The following is a 25150-nucleotide window of genomic DNA, read 5'->3' as shown; positions in this document are numbered from 1 at the left end:
AGGGAAGGGTTTGGTGCTCAGTGCCCAGCCAGGGTTTGCATTTCCATCTTTTAAATCCTGATATCCACTTGCTGCTAAACCTGTGCCTCAGAACCCAAACAGGAGGAGAAATCTTTTAAAAATACCTTGTTTAAAAATACAGATCAGTCTTTGTCAGATGGATCCAAACCCAGGAGAACTGGGAGAAGACTCCCCAGTTTCACTGCACTTCCCAACCTTCCTCCAAACCTTTTCTTCTCCCTTTGGCTCCTCTTTTGTAAATTATCCCTGAGGGCCTGTCCAGCATCAGCCCATGGCCATTGCAAGGGGCCTCAAAACCCAGCAGAGCAGTTGGTGTCCCCCTCTGGAAGCCACATCTTCCTTCTGATGGTTTCAGCCCTGGACATCCCAGAATTCCTGCAATTATTCAATCACAGGCAGTTTCCAGGCAGTTTGAAAAGGATCTCAAAGCTCAGGGAAATACTTTCATTGTAGCTTTTTTTGGAAGTGTGACCATTCAGTGATGTCCTGTTGTTGTTTTTCAGAATCCAGGGATTGACATTGGGGATGTTTCTGAGAGAAAAGCCTTGAGGAAGAGCCTGAAGTGTAAAAATTTCCAGTGGTACCTGGACCATGTTTATCCAGAAATGAGGAGATACAACAACACCATTGCTTATGGAGAGGTAATTTAGTCCCTTAGCTCAGCCTGCTAATATTTACACTCCCTGATGAGAAACAGCCTCAAAGGAGAAGAGTGACTTCTTCTATGACTTTTTCTATGTAATTATCTAAATTTGCATAAATCTGCTCCCAGTTTCTTCTAAAAACCAGTTTGGGGATTTGTTGCTGATCTTGAAGACTGTATAAAGTAGATGTTAATACATCATTTAGTGAATTGACAGAAATTATCCATATTTCCCACTGACTCCATGGATTAAGCAGCTGTATTTGTATTTTTAATGCACAGGCATCTCCTAAAACCCTGTGACTTGAACTCAGCCTAATTCCTGACAAGGTCTCTGGAGGATTCAGTGCCTTGTCACAACAGCTTAGGGACAAGATAAAATAAAGGGACTTAATTCAATCTCCTGCTGGCTTTGAAACCATTCTGGAAATATAGAAAGAGTCATTTATGGGAACTAATAACAAATACTCTTCTGCAATGGAATTGATGGAGTGGTGGCCCTTGGAGCAGGCTCCTCAAAGCCTGGGCACACCAGATGAGTTACTCACTTTTATTCATCTTAGGAAAGATTTGTTATCAAAGGTACTTAAGGCCTTCAAGCTAAAACCTCCCAAAAAATTATATTTTCATAGAAAATGAAATTTTGGAATTGTATGGGGTGGAAAAAAAGCCCAGCTGGAACAAGGATGTGATGATTCCAAGGTGATCCTTTTTCCAGTTGGGATTTTTTCCCTGCCTTGTTGAGCACTCTGAGATTTCACTGAAATCTGAGGGGTTCTGCATTGATTTCAGGCAGCCTAAACCTGGGTTTGTCCCCACCCCCCATGACCAAACACAGAGCCAGCTGTGGCCAGGGACCCTGCTCCTTGGAATGGGGATTATGATACAAAACCAATCATCATTAGCCTTGGATTTAAAGAAAGGTTCAGTGCTCTGCAAGTTTTCCTTGCCTGATTATTCCTGGTGACACAGCAGTGAGAGCCAGAGAGGGTAGAGAGGGCTGAGCATCCATTTCCTGCTTCTCTCTGATCAGAGAGGGCCTTAACTCTGCCCCTTTTGCACCATAACTTTGCATTTCTGCCATAATTCGGCCAATTTTTGTGCCATAATTCTGCCCATTTTCTGCCATAATTCTATCATTTTTTGTCCTTTAACTCTGCCCTTTTCCTGCCATAACTCTGCCCCATCTGTGCCTTAACTCTGCCCTTTTCTTGCCATAATTTGCCAATTTTTGTGCCATAACTCTGCCCTTTTACTGCCATAACTCTGCTCCTTTTATGCCTTAATTCTGCCCTTTTTCTGCCATAACTCTGCCCTGTGCCAAACCTCTGCCCCATCTGTGTCATAATTCTGCCAATTTTTTGTGCCTTAACTCTGCCCTTTTTCTGCCACAATTCTGCCATTTTTGTCCCTTATCTCCACCCTTTTACTGCTGTAACTCTGCCCCTTTTGTGCCAATACCTCTGCCCTTTTTGTGCCATAATTCTGCCCATTTTCTGCCATAACTCTACCTGTTCTCTGCCATAATTCTGCCATTTTTGTGCCTTATCTCTGCCCTTTTCCTGCCATAACTCTGCCCTGTCTGTGCCATAACTCTGCCCTTTTCCTGCCATAACTCTGCCAATTTTTGTGCCATAACCCTCCCCTTTCTCTGCCATAATTCTGCCATTTTGGTCCCTTATCTCTGCCCCTTTTGTGCCATAACTTCACCTCTTTTAGTGCCATAATTCTTCCATTTTTGTGCCTTATCTCTGCCCTTTTCCTGCCATAACTCTGCCCTTTTTCTGCCACAATTCTGACAATTTTTGTGCCATAACTCTGCCCTTTTTCTGCCATAATTCTGCCGGGTTTTGTGCCATAACTCTGCCCTTTTTCTGCCATAATTCTGCCATTTTTTGTGCCATAACTCTGCCCTTTTCCTGCCATAACTCTGCCCCTTTTTCCCCTGGCAGCTGCGGAACAACAAGGCCAAGGACGTGTGCCTGGACCAGGGCCCGCAAGAGAACCACACAGCGATCCTGTACCCGTGCCATGGCTGGGGCCCCCAGGTGAGGCTGTGTCTTGGTTTGGAAAGACAAGAGTCTGCTAAGGAAGGGAGGAGCCTCCCCTGAAATGGAAAATGTAAACCCTCCCCACCCCTCTGAATTGCTATAAGTTTTAAATTAAGGAGCTCTCAAACAAAAATATTGGAGCAGGAAATAACAGGTTTTTACTAAGGGGAGGAAAAAAAAAAGGATAAAATAAACAATGCAGTACACTAGAACAACACTGACAGAGTCAGAACCCAACCTGACACCCTGTGGGTCAGGGTGTGGGCAGCAGTCCCATTGGAATTGTGGCTCAGCCCTCCTGCAGTGTCAGGGGTGGCTCTGCTGGAGCAGGGATCCTGTAGAAAGGTGCAGTCTCTTCCTCTGAAGATCCAGTGGAAGAAGAGGCAGCTGCTGTTCCTTTGGGGAATCCAGTGCAGAAGCCGTGCTGGGGTTCCAGAATCTCCAGATTATATCCAGGTAGGAATGCTTGGCTCCTCCCTCTGGGCTCACATCTCCCAATGGGATGCTGTAGATCTTATCAGCCATGCAGTGACATTCAATCACTGTTACCAGCTGGTGTCCCCTCCCAGGGAGGTGTGAATGTGGTCACTCAGAGAGAGAGATAAGGCAAACTGCCCACTTGACAAAGGTAATCTGCCCTACAGATGGGAATAGAAAACATCTTGCATTGCAGTCTGGAACAGGCTGGCACTGCCTTTGCTCTCCAGGGTTAAAAACACCTCGGGCCTGTAGGAATGTGCTTTTTGTTGAGGGAGTGGTAAAACTATCATTTGTCTCCTTAAAAAGCTCAAATTTCTCTTTTTGATTGGATGAAAAAGGCACTTTGTAGGCTCAGGGGACTTTACCTCAAACTTAAGGATAGCTAATTGGACAGAAGCTAAAAAGTCTTGCTTAGGCAATTTACTAGAAAAAGAAGTTAATAAAGAAGCTAATAACTTTTGTAAGGTGTTTTACTAAGAGCAAGAACTTCTAGCACCTAGCTTGGTCTTTTCCCTGTTTGTTATTTTGCCTTTTATTAAACTTTTTTGTTTTTAACACTGCAACAGAAGCCATCCTACTGATTTTTATGCCTCCAAGGGTAGCTGAGCTATCTTGAGTGTGTCACAGACCTCTGAGACCTAACTCAAAGAAGCTCCTATAACATGGGTATCACAGGGGATTTCCCCAGCTGCTCCTGCAGTGTTTTCTGAATTCCCATCATCCTGCCAGAGCTGCAAGGAAAAGCCTTGAAAGAAATTGGAAACCTTTGTAAATTGAAAATGTTGGAAAGTTGGAATTTTTGCAATTTGAAACAAAAAAAATTTGAAATTTGTAGTTTAAAATAAAATCTTCCAGACAAAGGTAAATAGCAATAATCATGGACACAATCTGAGAGTTTCCTTCCCAAGGCCAGGTTGGATGGGAGTTGGTTGGAAGGCTGGAATAAAATGATCTTTAAGGTCCCTTCCAACCCAACCCATTGTGGGATTACTTCTCTTCCACCAGCAGAATAAACCCAGACTAATGGGGTAAAGAAAACAATTAGTGCTGTGGTAATGAGCCATTTCAGCTTGGCTGGAATTTGTTTTCTAGCACTCCTTTTGCCTCTCCAAAAGCTTTGGAGCATCTGGAGCCCAGCAGGCTTGAGGAGATTCATTTTTAGCTAAAAAAATGTGCAGTTCAAGGAATGGGAAAGCATAAAAATCCTGTTCTCACTCCACAGTCAGCCTGGACTAAGGGATCCCAGAGCTCACCTGAGCTGGGAACTGGAGGAGCTGGGAACCAGCTGTGGGGTGGAGGAAATCCCACTTTGGGTCACCCTGGCCTTAAACAGAGATCAGTCCCTGGGGTTGGTGGAGTCCCTGCTAAACAGAACCTGCTCTTGCACAAAAACCCCATTTTTCTCTTAAATGGCACCAAGTGCCTTTTGCACTTTGTGGCTGGAAATCTGAGCCTGTAAGTGCATTATTGTGTGAGAAACTGGATTGGGCTGTCATTGCCTGCTCACCCTGAGCTTCAGGATGAGTGGCTGAGAACAGGTTATTCATTTTTCCCTCAGTGTTATTGGGATGAAGCTTAACAATGTTTTCTTTCCCTACTTTAGTTCTGAAGTCAGATTTTGCTGGCTGCCTGGAGCTTGCCCATTTCATCCTTCCTGGTCTTCCCTCTCCTCATTGTCCCTTCCCTCTTCAGCTGAGAGCCAGTTCTTGGCAGTTTCTTTGTTTCCTGATACATCCAATTAGTGAAGCTCCTGGAAAATGCTGGTTTTCAGCAGCTATCTGTGAGTGCAGAAGCTTTGAAATGGCCTTTGTGGCACCATGAAGGAAATTGGACTTTCCCTACAACTGTTTAATTAATGGGCTGCAGGTTGGAATTTGTGGCTGGGAATGGAGTTAGAAGTAATGGAAGCTCTGGTTTGTATATATATATGTATATGTTTAATTTTTATTTATTTGTATGTCTATGAAACCCTTCAATGAGTTGTTGAGCTCCTTTAGAGTTGCTCACATCCCAAAGCAAAATTGGTGTCCCAAAATCCGCCCTTTTCTCCTTGACCCTGGGGCCCATCCCAGACATTCTGACACCCCAGACATTCCTTATTTCAGAATAAATAAATTATTTTACTGCCAGCCTTGGCAGCAGTGAGAGAGGGGCAGGTATGGGGTCCCTGCTGGCACCGTTACCTCCCAGGACAGGGGGACGGTGGTGTCTCCTGCTTCTGCCACACCAGGGGTGCTGGGATCTCCTTGGAAGCTCTTCCTCTCCCTAAATCCAGTCCCAGCCCAGCCCTGTGGCTGTGGGTGCCCAGCCCAGCTTGGGAGAGAGGGAATGTTGGGTCTGCCAGGAGGGATTTGGGCCTTTTTGGACACTTTGTGTCCCATCCCCAATTCCTGCTCTCTCCTGTGACTGCCCATGGATTTGAGCTCAGCCTGGCTGCAGTTCAGGGTGGTGGCTCTGAATGCAGCTGAGATCTTCCTTTACTCACTCATCCCTCACTGAGTAAAATTTTGGGGATTTTTCCTCTTCTTTTCCCTTCAGCTTTCTGTTCTCTCTGCTTCCATTCACTTCCAGGTCAAATATTTATGAGACTCCATCATCATCCTTTTATCCTGTAATTATATTGAGGCTGCTGATGGGTTTTTTTCCTGCTTGATGGCTTCATCTTTGAAGCAATCCCTCATGGAAGCACCTTGCTGTAATGATGTATTACACTAATAATGCAGCCATAGCTCATTGCAGTGACACAGCTATGGTTATATATTAAGGTGATAGAAAGCACTATAATGCTATAAAACTTAAGATAATGTTCACCCAGCAGAGCATTTCATTTAATTATAGGATAAAATATGTTTTGCCCATTTAAGCAGCAGAAGTTGAGGACAAAGCCATCAATACTGAGCTCATGGGGGACACGGCAGGAGCAGGGGTGACGAAACAGCACCCTTTAATCAGATTAAATTGTGGTAAAAGGCAAATCCTGAACATTTTACTGATGGCTGCTAATTGATGTTCTGCTCAGAGCAGAAGGGAAGCTAAACAACCCGAAATTATTTTCCAATAGAGTCAATGAAGGTCATCAAGGTTTTTATTTCCCAGGTGCTGGGATGTCTAATTAACTTTCTGCCATCCCTGAGATGCAGCCAGCCAGAAATCACAACCACAGGAGATGGGTTGGAGATGCAGCTTTGCCAAGGGAATCAGCCCCAGCCCTGGAACAGCTGAGGGAGCTGGGAAGGGCCTGGAGCCCCAGGAGCAGCTGAGGGAGCTGGGCAGGGGCTCAGCCTGGAGCAAAGGAGGCTCAGGGGGGCCCTTGTGGCTCTGCACAGCTCCTGCCAGGAGGGGACAGCCGGGGGGGTCGGGCTGTGCTCCAGGGAACAGGGACAGGAGCAGAGGGAACGGCCTCAGGCTGGGCCAGGGGAGGGCAGGGGGGACATCAGCAGGAATTTCCCCATGGAAAGGGGGGTCAGGCATTGGAAGTAGAGTCTCCATCTGTGACCGTGTTCACAGGGGCCTTAGGATGAGGGAAGAGACAAGGATCTGACTCCATGTTTCAGAAGGCTTGATTTGTTATTTTATTATATATATTATATTAAAACTATACTAAAAGACTAGAAAAGATAAAAGAAGAAAGGATTTCACCAGAATGTTAGCTAAGAATAGAAAAGGAATGGAATGATAACAAAGGTTTGTGGCTCGGACAGAGAGTCCAAGCCAGCTGACTGTGATTGGCCATTCATTAGAAACAACCACATGAGCCCAATCCCAGATGCACCTGTTGCATTCCACAGCAGCAGATAACCACTGGTTACATTTTGTTCCTGAGGCCTCTCAGCTTCTCAGGAGGAAAAATCCTAAGGAAAGGGTTTTTCATAAAACATGTCTGTGACATCCATCCCTGGAGGTGTCCAAGGAAGGGCTGGAGGTGGCACTCAGAGCTCTGGGACAAGGTGGGGATCAGGCACAGCTGGGACTCGATGGGCTGGGAGAGATTTTCCAGGCCCAGTGATGCTGGGATTGCCCCCAGGGACAGCTGGAGGTGGGAGGTGGCCCGGTGCAGTTTCCTGGGTGAGGTTTTATGGAAGGATGTTCCAGGGGCTGGGGCTGTCAGTCAGTGCCTCTGCCTGGGGATGTGGCTTTGGGCCACCCAGACTGGTGAAGGGGTTAAAGACCTCCTCAGTTTGAGCCACTTTGAAATGCTTGGCTTGGAATAGTTCTAAACTATTTTCCTTTGTGGTCTTTCCCTTGTTTCTTGTCCTGTTCCAGGCTGAGTTGGGGTCCCTGGCAAACTCTGGAGAGGAGCAGAATAACAAAAGAAGAATTAGGGCTTGGAATTAACCTGTCCTGTGAGGAGAGGCTGGGAGAGCTGGGGGTGCTCCCCTGGAGAGGAGAAGCTCCAGGGAGAGCTCAGAGCCCTTCCAGGGCCTGAAGGGGCTCCAGGAGAGCTGGAGAGGGACTGGGGACAAGGGATGGAGGGACAGGACACAGGGAATGGCTCCCAGTGCCAGAGGGCAGGGCTGGATGGGATATTGGGAATGAGGAATTGTTCCCTGGGAGGGTGGGCAGGCCCTGGCACAGGGTGCCCAGAGAAGCTGGGGCTGCCCCTGGATCCCTGGCAGTGCCCAAGGCCAGGCTGGACAGGGCTGGGAACAGCCTGGGACAGTGGGAGGTGTCCCTGCCATGGCAGGGGTGGCACTGGGTGGGAGTTAAGGTCCCTGCAATCCAAACCATTCTGGGGTTCTGTGATCAGGGTTTGGGCTGCCCCTGACCCCTCCTGTGGGGAGCACTTGGTGAATGAACATCAGGGAGATGTGAGGAGCTCAGGGCCTGCTCTGGTACACAACATTTTCACTCTGGGTGTAAGTCCAGCAGCATTTGGGAGCAGAGCCAGGCCCACCCCGAGGGATCTGGGCACCCTGACTGCATCTGGGCTCATGAGCTGCAGCCTGACCCTGTTACATTGTTTTAACTTGATTTCAGTGTTTAATTATTACAACCCAGATAACCCAAACTCCCAGTGGGATTTACTGCCTGTTCCCTGGCATCTGGGTCAGAGATATGCTCAGTTAATTAATGTGCTGAATCCTCCTTATTTGTCTGCTGGATAATGGCCTGATTCATAATTTAAATAAGCAGCTGTGGAGATCTTTCCCTTGAACTATAAAAGGCAGGACACTGGTGTTCCTTTCTCCTCACTCCAGAATTTCAATGTGTTTAGGGAAATATTGTGGTGGCATTCCTTGAAATGGAGGAGTCCTTTGTGTGCCCAGTGTCCCCAGGGCCATCACCTCAGCCCAGGGCTCCCATCCTGAGCCCCTGGCAGAATGGTCTGAATTGGAGGCACCTTAAATCCCATCCAGTGCCAGCCCTGCCGTGGCAGGGACCCCTCCCACTGTCCCAGGCTGCTCCCAGCCCCAGTGGCCAGCCTGGCCAGCCCCTGGCCTCCCTGTGCAGTTGGATCCCATGGGAATGGCTGGGGTAGCTGCAATCCTGGGCCTTTCCTGAGGGCAGATCCAGGCTCCCATCCCAGTTCTTGTGACAGTGTTCACAGGGGTCTTATGTTGAAGGAAGAGATGAGGATTTGACTCCATGTTTCAGAAGGCTTGATTTATTATTTTATGATATATATTACATTAAAACTATACTAAAAGAATAGAAGAAAAGGTTTCATCTCAGAAGGCTGGCTAAGCTAAGAATAGAAAGGAAAGAATGATAACAAAGGTTTGTGTCTCAGACAGAGTCCAATTCAGCTGACTGTGATTGGCCATTAATTAGAAACAACCACATGAGCCCAATCCCAGATGCACCTGTTGCATTCCACAGCAGCAGATAACCATTGGTTACATTTTGTTCCTGGGGCCTCTCAGCTTCTCCGGAGGAAAAAAATCCTAAGGAAAGGATTTTTCATAAAAAGATGTCTGACGGTTCTGGCCCCTCTGGCTGGTGCTGCTGCCTGGTTGGAGCCCTGGAGGCTGTGCCAGGCACCCAGAGGCACCAGCCCAGCCAAGGCTGGCTCATCCAGCAGGGCTCCAGCTGGAGTCCAGGGAAAACCATCCATTGCCCCATCCCACAGCGTTCCAGAGGCTGCAGGAGTCTGCTCCAGGAGGGCTTTAATGCTTGGAATTATTCCCACCCCCTTCCTGTGTCTCAATTCCTCACCTGCATCTGGAAAAAGTCAAACCCAAGCAGGGATAAAAGGCTGCAGAAAGCTGGGATTTATTCCTTCCAAAAACCAAACCCAAGCAGGGATAAGAGGGTGCAGAAAGTTGGGATTTATTCCTTCCAGCTCTGCTTTCCCTGTGCATCCCCATAGAACGTTCCCAGGGGTTCTGGGTTGTCCTGGCCCTCTGTGCTGGTGCTCTGAGGTGCTGAGGGCCTGGACCCCTTTGGAAAGGATGGAATATCAACCAGAGCTTTCCTTGTGTTCCTGGGACAGGACCTGGGGCAGATGGGCACTTGTGGCTTTATTTTTACCACGTGTGAGTCTCCCCCAGCTGATCCCAGCTATGTGGGGCTGGCTCAGAACTGCTGCTCCCTCTGGCCAGCTCTCCAAGAGGTGCCCCATTCCCTGCTGGAGCAGCCTGGCAGCATTTACTGACAGGGAATTTCTGCTTTCCCACACAACTCCAAGCTCTCCCAAAGGGCTGGGGAGGTTTGCACCAGGAGCCTGGACAGACCTGCCTGGCAAGTGTGGAAACTGAGGAGCTTGGGAGAAGAAAATGTTCCCAAACCCTAAAGGAGCCGAGTTTGAAGGATGGGGTGTTTTGCTGGGTCCTTGTTCCCTTTTCCCTTTCCTGTCCCTGCATCCAGCAACCCCTTCCCTCAGTTTTGGAGAAGCAAAACACCCCCCAGCAGCTCCCAGGGATCTTTCCAACTCTTAACCACAGAAGTTACCCAAAACAATGCAATGGAATAAACCCCCTGACCTCCCCTTGCCCCTCTCCATCATCCACACGCTGCTGGCCAAGCCAGCCCCTCCCTCCATGGCGACCCCAAAGGGATCCCTGGGATGTCTGCCTGCCCTTCTGGGTGACAGCAGGAATGTTCTCTGAGGCTTGGACACCCCTGTCCTGCCTGCTCAGGCCTGGCCAAGGTCCCAAGCTTGGGAGAGGAAAATGTTCCCAAAACCCAAAGGAGCTGAGTTTGAAGGATGGGGTGTTCTGCTGTTCCCTGTGGCCAGCTCTCCGAGAGGTGCCCCATTCCCTGCTGGAGCAGCCTGGCAGCATTTCCTGACAGGGGTTTCTGTGTGTCCCCAGCTGGCTCGGTACACCAGGGAGGGCTTCCTGCACCTGGGGGCCCTGGGCACCACCACGCTGCTGCCCGACACGCGCTGCCTGGTGGACACGGGCAAGAGCCGCTTCCCGCAGCTGCTGGACTGTGACAAGGTCAAGAGCAGCCTCCACAAGCGCTGGAGCTTCATCCAGGTGTGTCTGGGGCTGCCCTGGGTGTCCCCACCTCTGCACGGGAAAAGGTGACCCCTAGCAAGGGGAGGAAATCCCCTTGATATCAGAAAGCTAATTAATTATTTTATTCTATTACTCTATTAATTTTTATTATATTATTAATTTAATTTGTTTTTAATTTTACTTATTGATTTAATTAATTTTACTTATTATTTAATTAATTTTACTTATTATTATTTAATTTAACTTATTATTATTTATTTAATTTTACTTATTATTAAATTTATTATTAATTTTACTTCTTATTTATTATTTATAATAAGTAAAATTAATTATAATTTAATTAGTAATATATATAAAAATTAATAGAGTAATAAAATAAGTTTATTATATTATTCTATTTTTTATTTTTTTATTATTATTATTATATTAGTATTATTCTATGATGATGATGATTTTTTATTTTATTATTCTAATATGGGGAGTATATAATATATATTATAATATATCTATTATATTATATATATTATATAATATATATAATATAGTATGTTATCTCTAATAATTTAATATATATCAATGTATTATATATATTATATAATAATATAATAATTAATTTATTATTCTATATTATATTACACTACATCTAAACTGAATCTGTACACACACTCAACTCAACTGCACTCATCTCGTGGCTGTCAGCTCACAGTCCTGACACACACCTGGATTCAATTAGTCAGTGAATCAAAACACTCACACCCAGTTACCAATTCCCTTCAGGTAAACAACCTTCCCCAATGCATTCCACTTGTGGACAACACAGGAGCAGCAATTGAGATAAGAATTCTTTTTTCTCTCTCTGAGGTTCCTCACTGCCATTTCCAGAAATATCCTTGGGAAGTTGTGCCTTGCTTTTCTCTGTGAGGAGAAACGTGGCCAAATCTCTGCTGTGTCCCAAGGCCTGGCTGGGACACAGCCCCTGGGATGGGGTGGGACAAAGGGGAAATGGTGCCATGGCACAGTGAATTCCAGGTCCTGGGGCAGAGGGAGGAGGTTAAGAGGGATCAGGGCAACATTTCAGGAGAATTTCTAATCAAAGTTTTCCTTTCTGGTAGTAGAAGGGTGGATCTGGTTATGTCTGATCTGCCAATGACTTCCAAATTCCTTTGTTTCTTGTGGATGAAGAGGGAAATTCATTTTGTCCCAAAGCAGAGTGTAAATAACTATCTTGGTTTGAACAGCCAGGTGTCTGCTAAGGAAGGCAGGAGCCTCTCCTGAAATGGAAAATGTAAACCCCCTCCCTCTGAATTATTATAATTTTGAAATTAAGGAGTTCTCAGGCAAAGATATGGGAGTAGGAATAACAGTTCTTTATTAGGGAAGAAAATAAAAACAAAATTTAAAAATGCAGTAATACAAAACAGCACTGCCAGGGTCAGAGCAGTCCCTGTCCCCTGTGTGTCAGGGGGTGGCACAGCCCCATCCCATGGGGGCTCAGCCCTCCTGCAGTGCCAGCTGTGGCTCTGCTGGAGCAGGGATCCTGCACAAGGGGGGAGTTTTCCTCTGCAGCTCCAGGGCTGCTGCAGATGGGCCTGGGCTCCCTCTGGCCATGCAGGGCAGCAGAAGCTGCTCCTCTGGCAATGCCCTGGGCAAAGGCTGCTGGGCTGTGCCAGGCTCACATTGGATCCAGGTAGGAATGCTTGGCTCCTGCCCTGGGCGCAGCATCTCCCCATGGGATGCTGGAATTGGATCAGCCCTGCAGGGACACTCAGTGGCCATGGACAGCAGAGATCTCCTGCAGGGAGGATTGGCTGGGGGAGAGATCAAGAAAACTGCCCCAAGAACAGCAGAGAACTGCCCCAGCTCTGACACATGGGGACACAACACACACACACATCTCACAGCCCAGGCCAATGATACAGCTTTTACAGAAGGGTCCCAGTTCCCATCAGCTGTGGGATTTAAAGGTCACACGTGTCCCTTGGGGGCTGTCAGGGACAGGGGGTGCTCACTCCATTTATTTGGGGAATTATTTTATTGTTTGCATTGCCTTCCCACCCAGCTGAGTGCCCCTTCCAGCAGTAATACCCAGGGCTGCCCTCCTGGTGCTGCTTTGCTTCCCAGGCAATTAACATCAGGCAATTAATATCTTCCTTTTTCCATCTTTTCCCATCTCTCCACCTGCAGAACGGAGCCATCCTGAACAAGGGCACGGGGCGGTGCCTGGAGGTGGAGAACAGGGGCATGGCTGGCATTGACCTGATCCTCCGCAGCTGCACAGGGCAGAGGTGGACAATTAAAAACTTCATCAAGTAGAGGCTGGAGGAGTCGGGGGAGTCTGACTTGAGCCACGGCTGAGGGGACTGATCGGCCTGGACTCCTTTGGAAAGGATGGAATATCAACCAGAGCTTTCCTTGTGTTCCTGGGACAGGACCTGGGGCAGATGGGCACTTGTGGCTTTATTTTTACCACGTGTGTGTCTCCCCCAGCTGATCCCAGCTGTGTGGGGCTGGCTCAGAACTGCTGCTCCCTCTGGCCAGCTCTCCAAGAGGTGCCCCATTCCCTGCTGGAGCAGCCTGGCAGCATTTACTGACAGGGAATTTCTGCTTTCCCACACAACTCCAAGCTCTCCCAAAGGGCTGGGGAGGTTTGCACCAGGAGCCTGGACAGACCTGCCTGGCAAGTGTGGAAACTGAGGAGCTTGGGAGAAGAAAATGTTCCCAAACCCTAAAGGAGCCGAGTTTGAAGGATGGGGTGTTTTGCTGGGTCCTTGTTCCCTTTTCCCTTTCCTGTCCCTGCATCCAGCAACCCCTTCCCTCAGTTTTGGAGAAGCAAAACACCCCCCAGCAGCTCCCAGGGATCTTTCCAACTCTTAACCACAGAAGTTACCCAAAACAATGCAATGGAATAAACCCCCTGACCTCCCCTTGCCCCTCTCCATCATCCACACGCTGCTGGCCAAGCCAGCCCCTCCCTCCATGGCGACCTCAAAGGGATCCCTGAGATGTCTGCCTGCCCTTCTGGGTGACAGCAGGAATGTTCTCTGAGGCTTGGACACCCCTGTCCTGCCTGCTCAGGCCTGGCCAAGCCTGCAGCCCTTCCTGGGCCGTGGAAGGGACAGGGAGGGAGGCCAAGGCCCCAGCAAATGGCAGCTTGGCTGAAATTCTTGGCCCTGAGGACACTTCAGGCTTGTTGCTCTGGTGGAGGGATCTCACCTGATTTATTTTTGGCTCTCAGTAATCCTGGCTGCCAAATCTTGGCTGCCTAATCCACCTGGGAGTCCTCTGCTTGGGGCCTGGAGAAGGGAAACAGGATCCTGCAGCATTGCTGCACGTGGGTGGGCACAGGCTTTGCTCAGCAGGGAGGAGAATCCAGCCCATCTCCTGCCCTTCTCCCAGAATAATCCTCTTTGTGGCTGCCCTCTGGCTAGGGTGCACTCAAATAGATTAATATATGAGATGGATGTGTAAATATGTTTCCCAAGCTGGGATGTGCACAGAGTCCTTTGCTGCAGAGCACTCATGCCTGTCTTCCATTTGCATCAGGATGAAGCTCCCTGGATGTTTAACGAGCTGAATTTCCAATGCCATGCAGCAGGTTTATAACTGATGTTTTAGTAATTTATTGAACAGAAGCAGATCTATTTCATTGTTCCTTCTACAGCAACTAGCATCACCTAGGACTGATTGTTCATTTAGGCTTTACAAGGCTCCCTCAACCACTGGGGCTGTCTCTGATTTTCCCCCTGCCTTCCTTAATGAAGTAAAACCTCTTAGTTGTCCTGACCTGCAGAGTAGAGAGTCAATGTAGAATTTTGCTCTCTTTTTCGCTGTTGCATCATCCCTTGTGTAATAAATTTGAGCACTTCCAAACCCGAAATGACCACAACTGTGTGGATGCATGAGCCAGCTCCCCCTGCCTTTGTTGCTGCCTTCTAAGAGAAGCAATTTCCTGGTGACTCCAGGACACCCTGAGGGCTTTGAGACCCCACAGCTCCGGCCCAGCTGGTAAAACTCCCTTAAACTGAGCAAATACTGGGGGGAGAGACTGTGTGGGTCAGGATAAGCAGCCAGACAACCCCTGGGTGTTGCCTGTGCTGAAATTCAGCCCAGCTCGAGCCCTGCCAGTGCCCAGGGTGGCAGCAGATGGCTTTTGTCACATGTCACAGTGGTGGGGTCGGGTCCCAGCCCCACAGCAGGGCTGGGTGGGATGTGTGGCTGCTCCTGGGCTCCATCCTGGCTGTGCTGAGCCCCTGGCCAGGAGGGCCTGGCTCTGTGCAGTCCCTGGCTCTGTGCAGTCCCTGCCTGTCCCCAGCCCCTGGTGCCACTGCAGTCCCCCTGCCAGGTGGCACAGGACACCCAGGGACAGCACAAGGATCCTGCTGCTGCTGAGCCCTGGGATCCCTTGGAATGTTCAGGCTCACACCTGCCTTTCCTTCGTGCTCCAGAAGGAAAAGCAGCCCCGGAGCCAGCAGCAGGAAGGGAAGGTGGAGATGAACCCTGGGCTCCAGGACCCTTGGCTGGGGCAGAGCCCCGGGGAGGTGTTGGCCCCTTCTCCCTGCTCCAGCTTCCAAACCACTGGAAACAGGAGGAGAATCAGGCTGAAAAGTGGGAATTTCCTCTGCTGTTCTGTCCTGACACCGTTGGTGACTGCAGGGTGACCCCGGGAGAAATCTGTCTGAGATCTGGGTCTCGTTGTTGCATCTCGCTTATCTCTAATCATCTGTTAATTGCTTTAAGAAGTGATCTCCAAGTGATTCTTATTAAATATCTGGTTTGAGCCTTGCCTCTTGAGTGATTTTCAAAAGATTCTCTGCTGCTGAGATAGAGAGGCAGTCATTCCTCTGCATTTAATAGAAAACTGCTGCTGTTTTAATAAAGCTTCCATTTTTAAAAGAAATGGAAATGAAGGAGAGATCAAGAGAGATGGTGGGCACAGATTAACTCCCATCCCATCCATCCCTGCTGCTGCCACCCCCAGGATAACAGTTTCACCCCACAAGCTGGAAGGAGATGTGATGTGGCCAATAAAGCATCACCTGCATTCCCCAGCCCAGGCTGGCTGTCCCTAAATGTTCCTGGTGTCACCTGGAGCTCTCCTTGAACCCATTCCTTCCACCCAGGTTCTCCTGAGCACTGGGTTGGTGCTTTCCTGGGTCAGGGAAGGGTCTCTGTGGGGGCACCTGGGACCAAAGGGAGCTGAGGCATAGCAGATGAGGGCAGCCAGGTGAGTGTCACCTGGGCAGGGGCACAGCCAGCCCCTGCTGGGATGGCACAGGATGGAAACCTGAGCCCTTGTGGGGAGCATTTCCCACCCAGGGGCAAAATCCATGTTGGAAAATGGTTCAGTTTGCTTCAGAGCAGATGGAATCATGGAATCCCAGAATGGCTTGGGTTGGGAGGGACCTTAGAGCCCATCCAGTGCCACCCCTGCCATGGCAGGGACACCTCCCACTGTCCCAGGCTGCTCCCAATGTCCAGCCTGGCCTTGGGCACTGCCAGGGATGCAGGGGCAGCCCCAGCTCCTCTGGGCACCCTGTGCCAGGGCCTGCCCACCCTGCCAGGGAACAATTCCTAATTCCCAATCTCCCATCCATCCCTGCCCTCTGGCAGTGGGAGCCATTCCCTGTGTCCTGTCCCTCCATCCCTTGTCCAAAGTCTCTCTCCAGCTCTCCCAGAGCCCCTTCAGTCCCTGCAAGGTCACAATTCAGTCACCCCAAAGCTTCTCCAGTCCAGGTGAGCATTCCCAGCTGTGCCAGCCTTTCCTCCCAGCAGAGCTGCTCCATCCCTCTGCCCATCCTGGAGCCTCCTCTGGGCTCCTCCAGCAGCTCCAGCTCCTGCCTGTGCTGGGCCCAGGCTGGGGCAGCTCTGCAGGTGGGGTCTCACCTGGGCACAGGGGCAGAATCCCAATCCCTGCCCTGCTGCCCACGCTGGGATCAGCCCTGGGCTGGGGGTTCAGGGCTGGGCCATGGCCAGTGTCACCCACAGCAACCCCAGGGCCCTCTCCCAGGGCTGCTCCAGCTGCTCATCCCAGCCTGGATGGATCCCAGGGGCTGCCCCAGCTTGAACTGGGCCTTGTTAAACTTCCTGAGATTCCCAAGGGCCACTCCTGGAGCTGTCCAGGTCCCTCTGGATGGCCCTGTCCTCCAGGGGTGTCACCGCACCCTCAGCTCGGTGCCACCTGCTGAGGGTGCCCTTGATCCCTTCGTGTGCCATTGATGGGGATATTTAAATACCACTGGCCCCAAATCTGACCCTGAGGACAGCACTGATGTCCTGCAGGACTCTGAGCCATTGACCACGACCCTCTGCAGGCAGCAGGGACTCCTCCTGTGCAGGAGCTTTGTGCTGCCCAGGGCACAGAGCAGAACGTCCAGGATGTTCTCTCTAAGCCCTCAAATGACACTAAAGTCTCATTTCAATGCTGAAATTGAACTCATGGGCTCCCAATGGCAAAGCCTCTGCTTGGGCATGGAGCAGTTTGGGCACTGATCCACTGCCAATGGCCACAGAGCTGAGCCCTCGAGGGGGAAGGGGGCACTGGGAACTCTGCAGCTCCTCCTCACAGATGGGAAACCATCCTGGCTTGGGTTGGGACTGGGAAAAGCATCTGTGGCCATCAGGAGTCTCAGCTGGATTTCCAAGGACAGTGGGATGGATTCACAGAATTACAGAATGACCAGGTTGGAAGAGATCTCAAAGATCATCAAATCCAACCCAGCCCCAACACCTGAACTAAACCCTGGCACCCAGTGCCACATCCAGGCTTTGTTAAACACCCCCAGGGATGGGGACTCCACCACCTCCCCAGGCAGAACATTCCAGAACTTTATCACCCTTTCTGTGAAAAACTTTTTCCTGATATCCAGCCTGTATTTCCCTTGACTTGATGAAGGACTGAGGCCTCTCCCCTGGCACTGCCAAACTGAAACAATCCTTTAACCATCAGAAAGACTTTGGGCCTCTAGGGACAGAAATAAACCCTTCCAGCTGAGAAACGGGGGGGGCTGAGCTCATTTTACTGCAAGGCCAAGATCTTGAGGGGTGGCTGGTCCTGAGTGTTGGGGGCAGGGTGTTCCTGGAATCAATGTTCCTATAAATCAAAAAATTCCCCAAATCGATGATGGCTTTAAGTCTCCCCACAGGCAGGAGCCCCACAATGCCCTGGAGCCAGGGGAGCTCCTCAGCTCCCTCAGGAGTTCAGGGAAGTTCCCATTGCTGGGTTGGGAATCTCAGCTGTGCCTTTGACAGCAACACAACCAAATAAAATCCCAGCAGAAACGAGGAGCTCCAGAGCCCAGCAATGTCCAGCACCCAGGAGATCCCGTCAGGAGCACATGGGTCCAGTGTCACACCCCAGAGGAGGAGGGTGACAAACACTGCCCATCTCAGCTGCTCCTCACCCAGGAAGGGCTCAGGTGGGGATTTATGGCAGGGAAAAGGGGCAGTTCCCATCTCCTGCTGGTTTGGGTGACTCCTGCAAACCCCAGCTGGGAATTTGGCCCAGAGGCTTTGGATCCCACGTGGAGCTGAGCTTGGCTGTGCTCAGGGCAGTGAGAAAGGAACAGCCTGGGGAGTGGCTCCAGGGGCTCCTGCAGTGCCAGGTATTCCTTCTGGGATGTTCCTTCAGGGCTCACTGTCTGCAGCAGCCACCCTGCTCCTCTGTGACAAGGCTTGTCCCTCTGACAGGAACAACCAAGATCTTGAGGGGTGGCTGGTCCTGAGTGTTGCAGGCAGGGGGTTCCCAGAATCAATGTTCTTATAAATCAAAAAATTCCCCAAATCGATGATGGCTTTAAGTCTCCCTGCAAGCAGGAGCCCCACAATGCCCTGGAGCCAGGGGAGCTCCTCAGGGAGCTTTCCACAGGAGGAATTCTTGTTTCAATCCCACCTGGTGTCTCGGAGGTGTGAGGGGTAAGAGCTCTCCAAGTGTCTTTCCTGGCTGTTGTACCTCCAGGTTTAATTGTTATGGGCAAGAACCCAGGCAGGAATTAATTCCTGATTGTGCTCTTGGAAATCCAAGTCTGGGGGAAAATGATCCAGAGGGGCACAAGGGGCAGAGCTGAGCTGCACTGAGCCCCAGACCAGTGGCAGCAGCTGAATTTTGAGAGGGGAAGAGCCACCCCAGGGATGCTCCCAGCCTCCTGAGCCCCCATGAGGAGCTGAGGTGTTTCCAGCAGGATTCCCCACCATGGAATAGTGCCTGAAGCCTCATGCTTGGAAAACTGGCCCAGGAATGCAGCTCTGGGTGGCAGCACAGAGCCCAGGGATCCCAGGCAGTGCAGGAGCTTCCCAGGGCTGTGGAGATGCTGAGCTGGGAGAGCTGTGGTGGGCATGGCCTTGGCTGGCTCTGGAGAACACCCAGCTGCTGCCAGCCACCCTCCATGGCATGGCAGGGGGAGAAAATCCCATGGAAAACTCCTGGGGACGGAGAGGGCACTCACCAGGCACCACCATGGGCAGGATCCTGATCTGGGGAACAATAATTGCATTAATTACAAGTACAAATGGGCTGGGTGGTGAGAGGCAAAGTGAAACCCCAAGAGCCCAGGCTCACCTTCCCCCAGCCATTCCCAGCTCTGCCATTCCAGGAGCTGCAGCTGGATGGGATGGGCCTGGTCCATCCCCCTCTGCCTGTGGATCCTCCCTCAGGAGTTCCCCCTGTGCCACCCTGGGGTGCCTCTCATGGGGAAAAGTCCTTCAGGAGCTGCTCCAGCGTGGATCCCCCATGGGCCACAGCTCCTGAAAGAGCTCCAGGGGGGCTCTCCAGGGGCTGCCAGGGGTCTCTGCTCCCCTCTGGATCCCCAGGGGCTGCAGGGGCCCAGCTGCTCCATGGAATCTTGGGGGAATCTCTGCCCCTAGAGCAGCTCCTGCCCTGGTTGGTCCCTGCTGGGCTGGTTCTCACCCACGTCCCTCCCTGGTCTCCCCCAGCAGCTGCACAGAGATTTTCACCCTTTCTGGAAGGTGTTACCCAGAGCTGGCAGCAGCTCCAGTGCTGGCCTTGGCCCTGGCACGGCTGCCTTGGAGGGAACTGGAGCCCAAAGTGACACTGGGAGGAGGGAAAGGACAGGACAGCTCAGAATGGGGAGGGAGGGAGGGAGGGAGCACTGTGAAGAGGAGGGATCGTTATGGAGAGGAGGGATCATAAAGGAAAGGAGGGATCCTTAGGGAAAGGAGGGATCATTATGAAAATGAGGAATCATTAAGGAAAGGAGGGATCACTGTGGAAAAGAGGGATCACTGTGGAAAGGAGGGATCATTAAGGAAAGGAGGGATCCTTAAGGAAAGGAGGGATCATAAAGGAAAGGAGGAATCATTAAGGAAAGGAGGGATCACTGTGGAGAGGAGGTATCATTAAGGAAAGGAGGGATCATAAAGGAAAGGAGGGATCATAAAGGAAAGGAGGAATTGTTCTGGAAAGGAGGAATCATTAAGGAAAGGAGGGATCACTGTGGAAAAGAGGGATCACTGTGGCAAGGAGGGCTCATTAAAGAAAGGAGGGCTCCTTCTGCATTTCTTGCCCAGCTTGGAGCATCTGAGGATGCTCCCCCTCGGAGGGTCCCTGGGGCAGAGCTGTCTCCTCTCCAGCAGCCTGGGGTGAGGGGACAGTCCCAGCTGGGGCCCTGCTGTCCCCAGCCCCAGGGCTGTGCTGGGAGGGCAGGGGCAGCCCAGGAGCTGTGCCTGGCCCGGGCTCACCCCTGCTCAGCTCTGCCCCTTGCCCAGAGTCAGCTCCCAGGGACCTTCACTCCCTTCATGTTTCCACTTTGGTGCTATTTTTGTTCCACTTTCCCTTTGTCTTCAGCACTGTCTTGTCTCAGTTTTGTGTCTTGGGCTGCCTCACATCCCCTCTTTGTTCTCTGCAGGAGTTTGCTCCATCCCTGTCCCCTCTTGCTCCTTTATTCTCTGTGTGTTTTCTTTGTTTGCTCCTTTTCTTTTGTTATTCCTTTTGATTGCTTATTTCCACTTCAGCTTTTTTTCACTCTCACTCATTCTTACCTGTTTCATCTCTCTTCTTCTTTTCCTGTTGCTTTGTTTTCCCCTTATTCTTGTTCTCTCTCCTGATGGTTTTGTTCTTTGTGTGTGTTTGGATTCCTCCCCTCCTGCTTTCCTCCCTGAGCTCTCATTTTGGGTGGGAAACCAGCCCTTGATAAAATTTTAATCAAAGCACCTAAAATCAAAATCCAAATCCTTTTCCCCCCTCTTTTTATTGCTAAGAAGGAGACATTAGCACAGCTCCTGCCAGCAACTGGTGCCCATCCTGCTGCAGTGCTTTGGCACAGGCTGGCAGGTGGGGATGCCATGGCCAGAGCCATGGGTTTTCCAGATTCCAAGAGCTCCCTGCTGTTGGGAAGGATGAAAGTTTGACAAGAAAGTCTCACAGATATGTGTGCTTAGCAGAAAGATTTTTAAATGTGGAGTCTGATGAAGGAATAGAGATGGAAGCAAGTTTTGATATAGAAGAAAAGAATTGCTGAGCCAGTCTCACTGGATAGCCAAGGAGGCAAAGGGTGTGTGAGTTAGAAGGGGTTTTTATGGCTTAGAGCAAAGGATAAACCCACCCCAAACAAGAAGATGTTTTTACCAAGCAGGAAGAGAGCACAGGCAAACAAGGCAGCAAATGTGGCAAGTAGAAAAAAGGTCTCAGAATTTTCCACTGCAAGAAAACTGAAAAACAACTTCTGGCTTAAACTGTAATGTACTGACTGTGAGTGATTGGAGAACAGTGACATGAATATGGTAATTACAGCACTTATGATAGGCTATAGATAATAGTTAAGGTATAGATTGGTTCTACTGTATGAAGATGCTCAGCAAAGAAAAGTCTATAATGCATTGTAGCCTAAACCAAAGGGTCTCCAGGCCTGCCTGCAGCTGGAGCTGACAGCTGTGGGCACAGCTCTGTCACCCACAACCCTGGGCTGCTGTGACACCTTGGATACAATGAACTGCATTTTGTGTACAATAAACTGCATTTTGTATACAAGAAACTGCATTTTGAAGAACTGCCTGGAATCCCACATCCCTTATTTTGGCTCTTACACCCTGCCATGAGTAAGGGCAGACAATGGGTGGATCCTGGTTTCAAGCAGCAGAAATCCCTGGTGCTGGGGGACAGGTCTCTCTGAGGCGTGGGATGAGCCTGTGAGGGTCTGGATCACCCATGGAGATCCAGAGGGGTGGCATTCACAATCTCTGAAAAATCCCTTTGCTCAGGATTTTTCTCCTGGGAAGCTGAGGAGCCTCAGAGAAAAAGGAAAACAATTCTTGTCTGATTTGCTTCTGCTGTGCTGTGCTCATGTGGAATGTGTTTGGAGATTGGTTACCCACAGATGATTGTTCCATTGCATTCTGCTGGGAGTTGTTTTCACTCTTTGGCCAATCAGGGCCACGCTGTGTTGGGACTCTGGAGAGAGTCACCAGTTTTCATTATTATCTTTTTAGCATTCAGTAAGTATCCTTTCTGTATTCTTTAATATAATATAGTATCATAAAGTAATAAATCAGCCTTCTGAGAACATGGAGTCAGAGTCATCATTCCTTCCTTTGTCAGGGCGCCCCAAAAATACAATACAGGAGGAAAAGGATGAGATCACTGTCACTCATCACTGGTGTCACTGTCATATTTTCTGAAAAAGCCTCTTTGCCCAGGATTCTTCTTCTGGGAAGCTGAGAAGCCTCAGAGAAAAAGGAAAACAATATTGTCTCATTTGCTTCTCCCATGTTTTGTTGTGTTGGAATATGGTTGGAGATTGTTTATCCAACATGTTAATTGTTTTTACTTAATGACCAATCACAGTCCAACTGTGTCAGGACTCTGGAGAGAGTCGGGGGTTTTTCATTAGTATCTTGTTAAGCCTTCTGTAAGTATGATATGATATGATATGATATGATATGATATGATATGATAATACATTAGCCTCCTAAGAACATGGAGTCAGATTCATCCTTTCCTTCCTGCCACGGGGGACCCTGAAAACACCACAGGGTGCCCTGGGTTTGGGACATTTGGGAGGGTCACTCGTTCCTGTGGCAGCACCTGAGCTCCAGTCAAGGTGTCAGGCAGTGATCTCCAGCACTGGGCAGGGAAGGAGGAGTCCATGGACAGAACTTTGGGAGGGGCCAAAGGGTTAAAAGGTGAAACCTCCATGGTGTGGGTGAGCACATGGTGGGAAAGATCCTCTGCTCCTGGTGCTGTAATATTTTCTCTATTCAGTCTGCTGTTGTGTTTTTGATAACGTTTTAATAAACCTTTTAAATCTTTTTGGAAGTGAGTAGCATTTCTCACACCCTGGAGCCAGGAGCCCTCCACGTTTGGTGCAGAGGCTTCACTCATCCCAAATCCTCGCTGGGAAGAGACAGAAGAGCCCATCCAGCTGCTGAGTGTGTGACCCAGTGGCCTGACAAGAGCTCGGCCCCACTATCAATTATAATTGCCATTAATTATCGGCAATCCTCAGAGCCAGGCTGGCTCTCCCTTCCCTTCCCGCTCGGGTAATTCCCTTGACCTCCTGTGTTTAAGCGGAGCAGCTCCTGCCGAGCGGCTTTGTTGCAGTTGATAGTGAGATAATTATAATGCCATCAGTGGTTAAACTGTTTCAATAGCGGCAGGCCCTCTCCTCAGGCCTTTGATGGATATCTCACAGCTCGAAGAGATTGCAGATTAATCACTGCTGGAGCTGGCAGCAGAGCGAGCCCAGGCAGAACAGTGATAGAGATGTGAAAAACGCCAATCACTTCGTTTTAAAATTTTAAAAGTTTAATAGTAATAAAATGGTTATAAAAATAGTAATATAATTAGAGTAATAAAAATTTGAACAATTGAGATTAGGACAATATGAGACAATAGAAACAAAGAGTTACAGACAGACTGGATACCTCTTTCTGGGCAAAATAAGCCCAGAAAAGTACCCACGTTAACAGAGGATTAACCCTTAAAAGCAACGGACTGTTGCATATTCATACACCTCATCCATGATGCAGAAATTCCATTCAAACACAGGATTCTGGCTGGGCAGTGTCAGCTTCTTCCTCTGAGTCCTGACTGCATCTTCAGTGCTGAGCAGGCAGAAAGAAGTTCATTTCTTCTGCTAATGGAGCAATAAATTCTCTTTCTCTGAAAGATTCAGGTGTCCTGTGGCTGCTATCTGGTGCAAGTCCTTTCTTTAAGAAAAGTATCTTACATAGCATAGTTTCTATTTTAACATTATGTTATAACCTAAAACTATATTTAACATTAAAACTATAATTAACATTATGTTATAACCCTAAAACTATATTTAACACATTATTTAAGAGAATTAATCCAGAATAACTTTGTAACGTAACACATATAATATTCATTTTAATATTTGCGAAAAGCCAATCATAAAATACGCATTTTTCAGATAGACACACATTATAATATTGGCTTGTTGCAAACCTTAAAATGGATTCTATATGTGTGATGTTAAAGTAACTTTGTTATAAAGATATAGCTTTTATTTCTGTTCTTAATTAAGCTTAGACACATGTCCTGGTTTAGGGCAAATTTGGGAGAAAACCGCCAAAAGAGCCCCTCCAGAAAGCAAACCCACACAAAACTAAACTCAAAAGGACAATGATGGGATGACACATATTGTTCAGGACACTTGTGGCAGTAGGTGACCACCCAAAAAGAGTATCCTACCACCTTTGTTCAGCATCTTTTCTTATTCTCTCTATGACATGGTGTATTTCTTTCACATTGTGATGAACAGTTACCAGGGCTTTCTGTTCATTCTTCTTATCTTCTGCAATATTTCTATTAATTCCTGATTAAGCAACAATTGCTTTACCAAAGTAATGTTCATCCCAATGGAAGTAGGTAAATGTCCTGGTTTAGGGCAAATTTGGGAGAAAACCTCCAAAAGGTGGACCCTCCAGAAAACAAACCCACACGGCCCCTCCCCACACCCTGGAGAGGTTTGGGAAGGATTCCTTGGAGACAAGTGGAAAGAACCTGTTTCTGTAACAGGCAAAGCACCCCCCAGCACACAAAAGGAACAATACCAGGTGACACCACTCTGTCACCGCTCTGAAAAAGATGACAAATTCAGAAAGTCCCTCTTGGGGGTGGTCGCTCTGTTATCAGTCTGTCCTGTGCTGGGGCAGCTGCTGCACCTTGGCCACAAGGTGCAAACTCTCGGTGTTCCCAGGTCCCAGCCCGGAGCAGGCTCGAGTGGTTCCAAAAAAGGGAAAGGAGAAACAGTCCAGGGAAAATTTGGACTGCTCAACTAAACTAACTAATGAGCAGGAGCAAAAAAGCAAGAGCAAAGCAGGAGCAAAGCAGGAGCAAGAGCAAAGCAAAAAGCAAAAGCAGCACCTATGTACTGCCCTGTGTGTCCCGCCAGCCGTGGGGGAGCGGCTGATAGCAAAACCAAAACAAAACATTCGCTCTTCACAGCCAGTCTTGAAGGCACAGAACATGATATCCAGCACAAACAGAACACACAGATGGGGATACAAGCATCATAATGTCACCCTAGGACATAGCTGGTATCAGTGTGCTTGTTGTAAAATGCCTGCCTGGATGTGTG

General features: G+C 49.1%; 1 protein-coding gene across 1 annotated transcript in view; it reads left to right on the top strand.

Moving 5' to 3' along the window:
* The window catches only part of GALNT17 (polypeptide N-acetylgalactosaminyltransferase 17), a 252120-nt gene extending 236745 nt beyond the window's left edge, over window positions 1–15375 (top strand). The window contains exons 8-11 of the mRNA XM_066563263.1: window positions 525–662; window positions 2617–2712; window positions 10449–10616; window positions 12783–15375. Coding sequence (XP_066419360.1) covers window positions 525–662; window positions 2617–2712; window positions 10449–10616; window positions 12783–12911 — 531 coding nt within the window. The 3' untranslated portion in view covers window positions 12912–15375. The remainder of the gene's footprint in view (window positions 1–524; window positions 663–2616; window positions 2713–10448; window positions 10617–12782) is intronic.
* The last annotated feature ends 9775 nt before the right edge of the window (window positions 15376–25150 follow it).

Source organism: Molothrus aeneus, chromosome 20 (genome assembly GCF_037042795.1).
Source record: "Molothrus aeneus isolate 106 chromosome 20, BPBGC_Maene_1.0, whole genome shotgun sequence".
Lineage (NCBI taxonomy): Eukaryota > Metazoa > Chordata > Aves > Passeriformes > Icteridae > Molothrus > Molothrus aeneus.
This window is presented reverse-complemented; position numbering and strand designations above follow the sequence as displayed.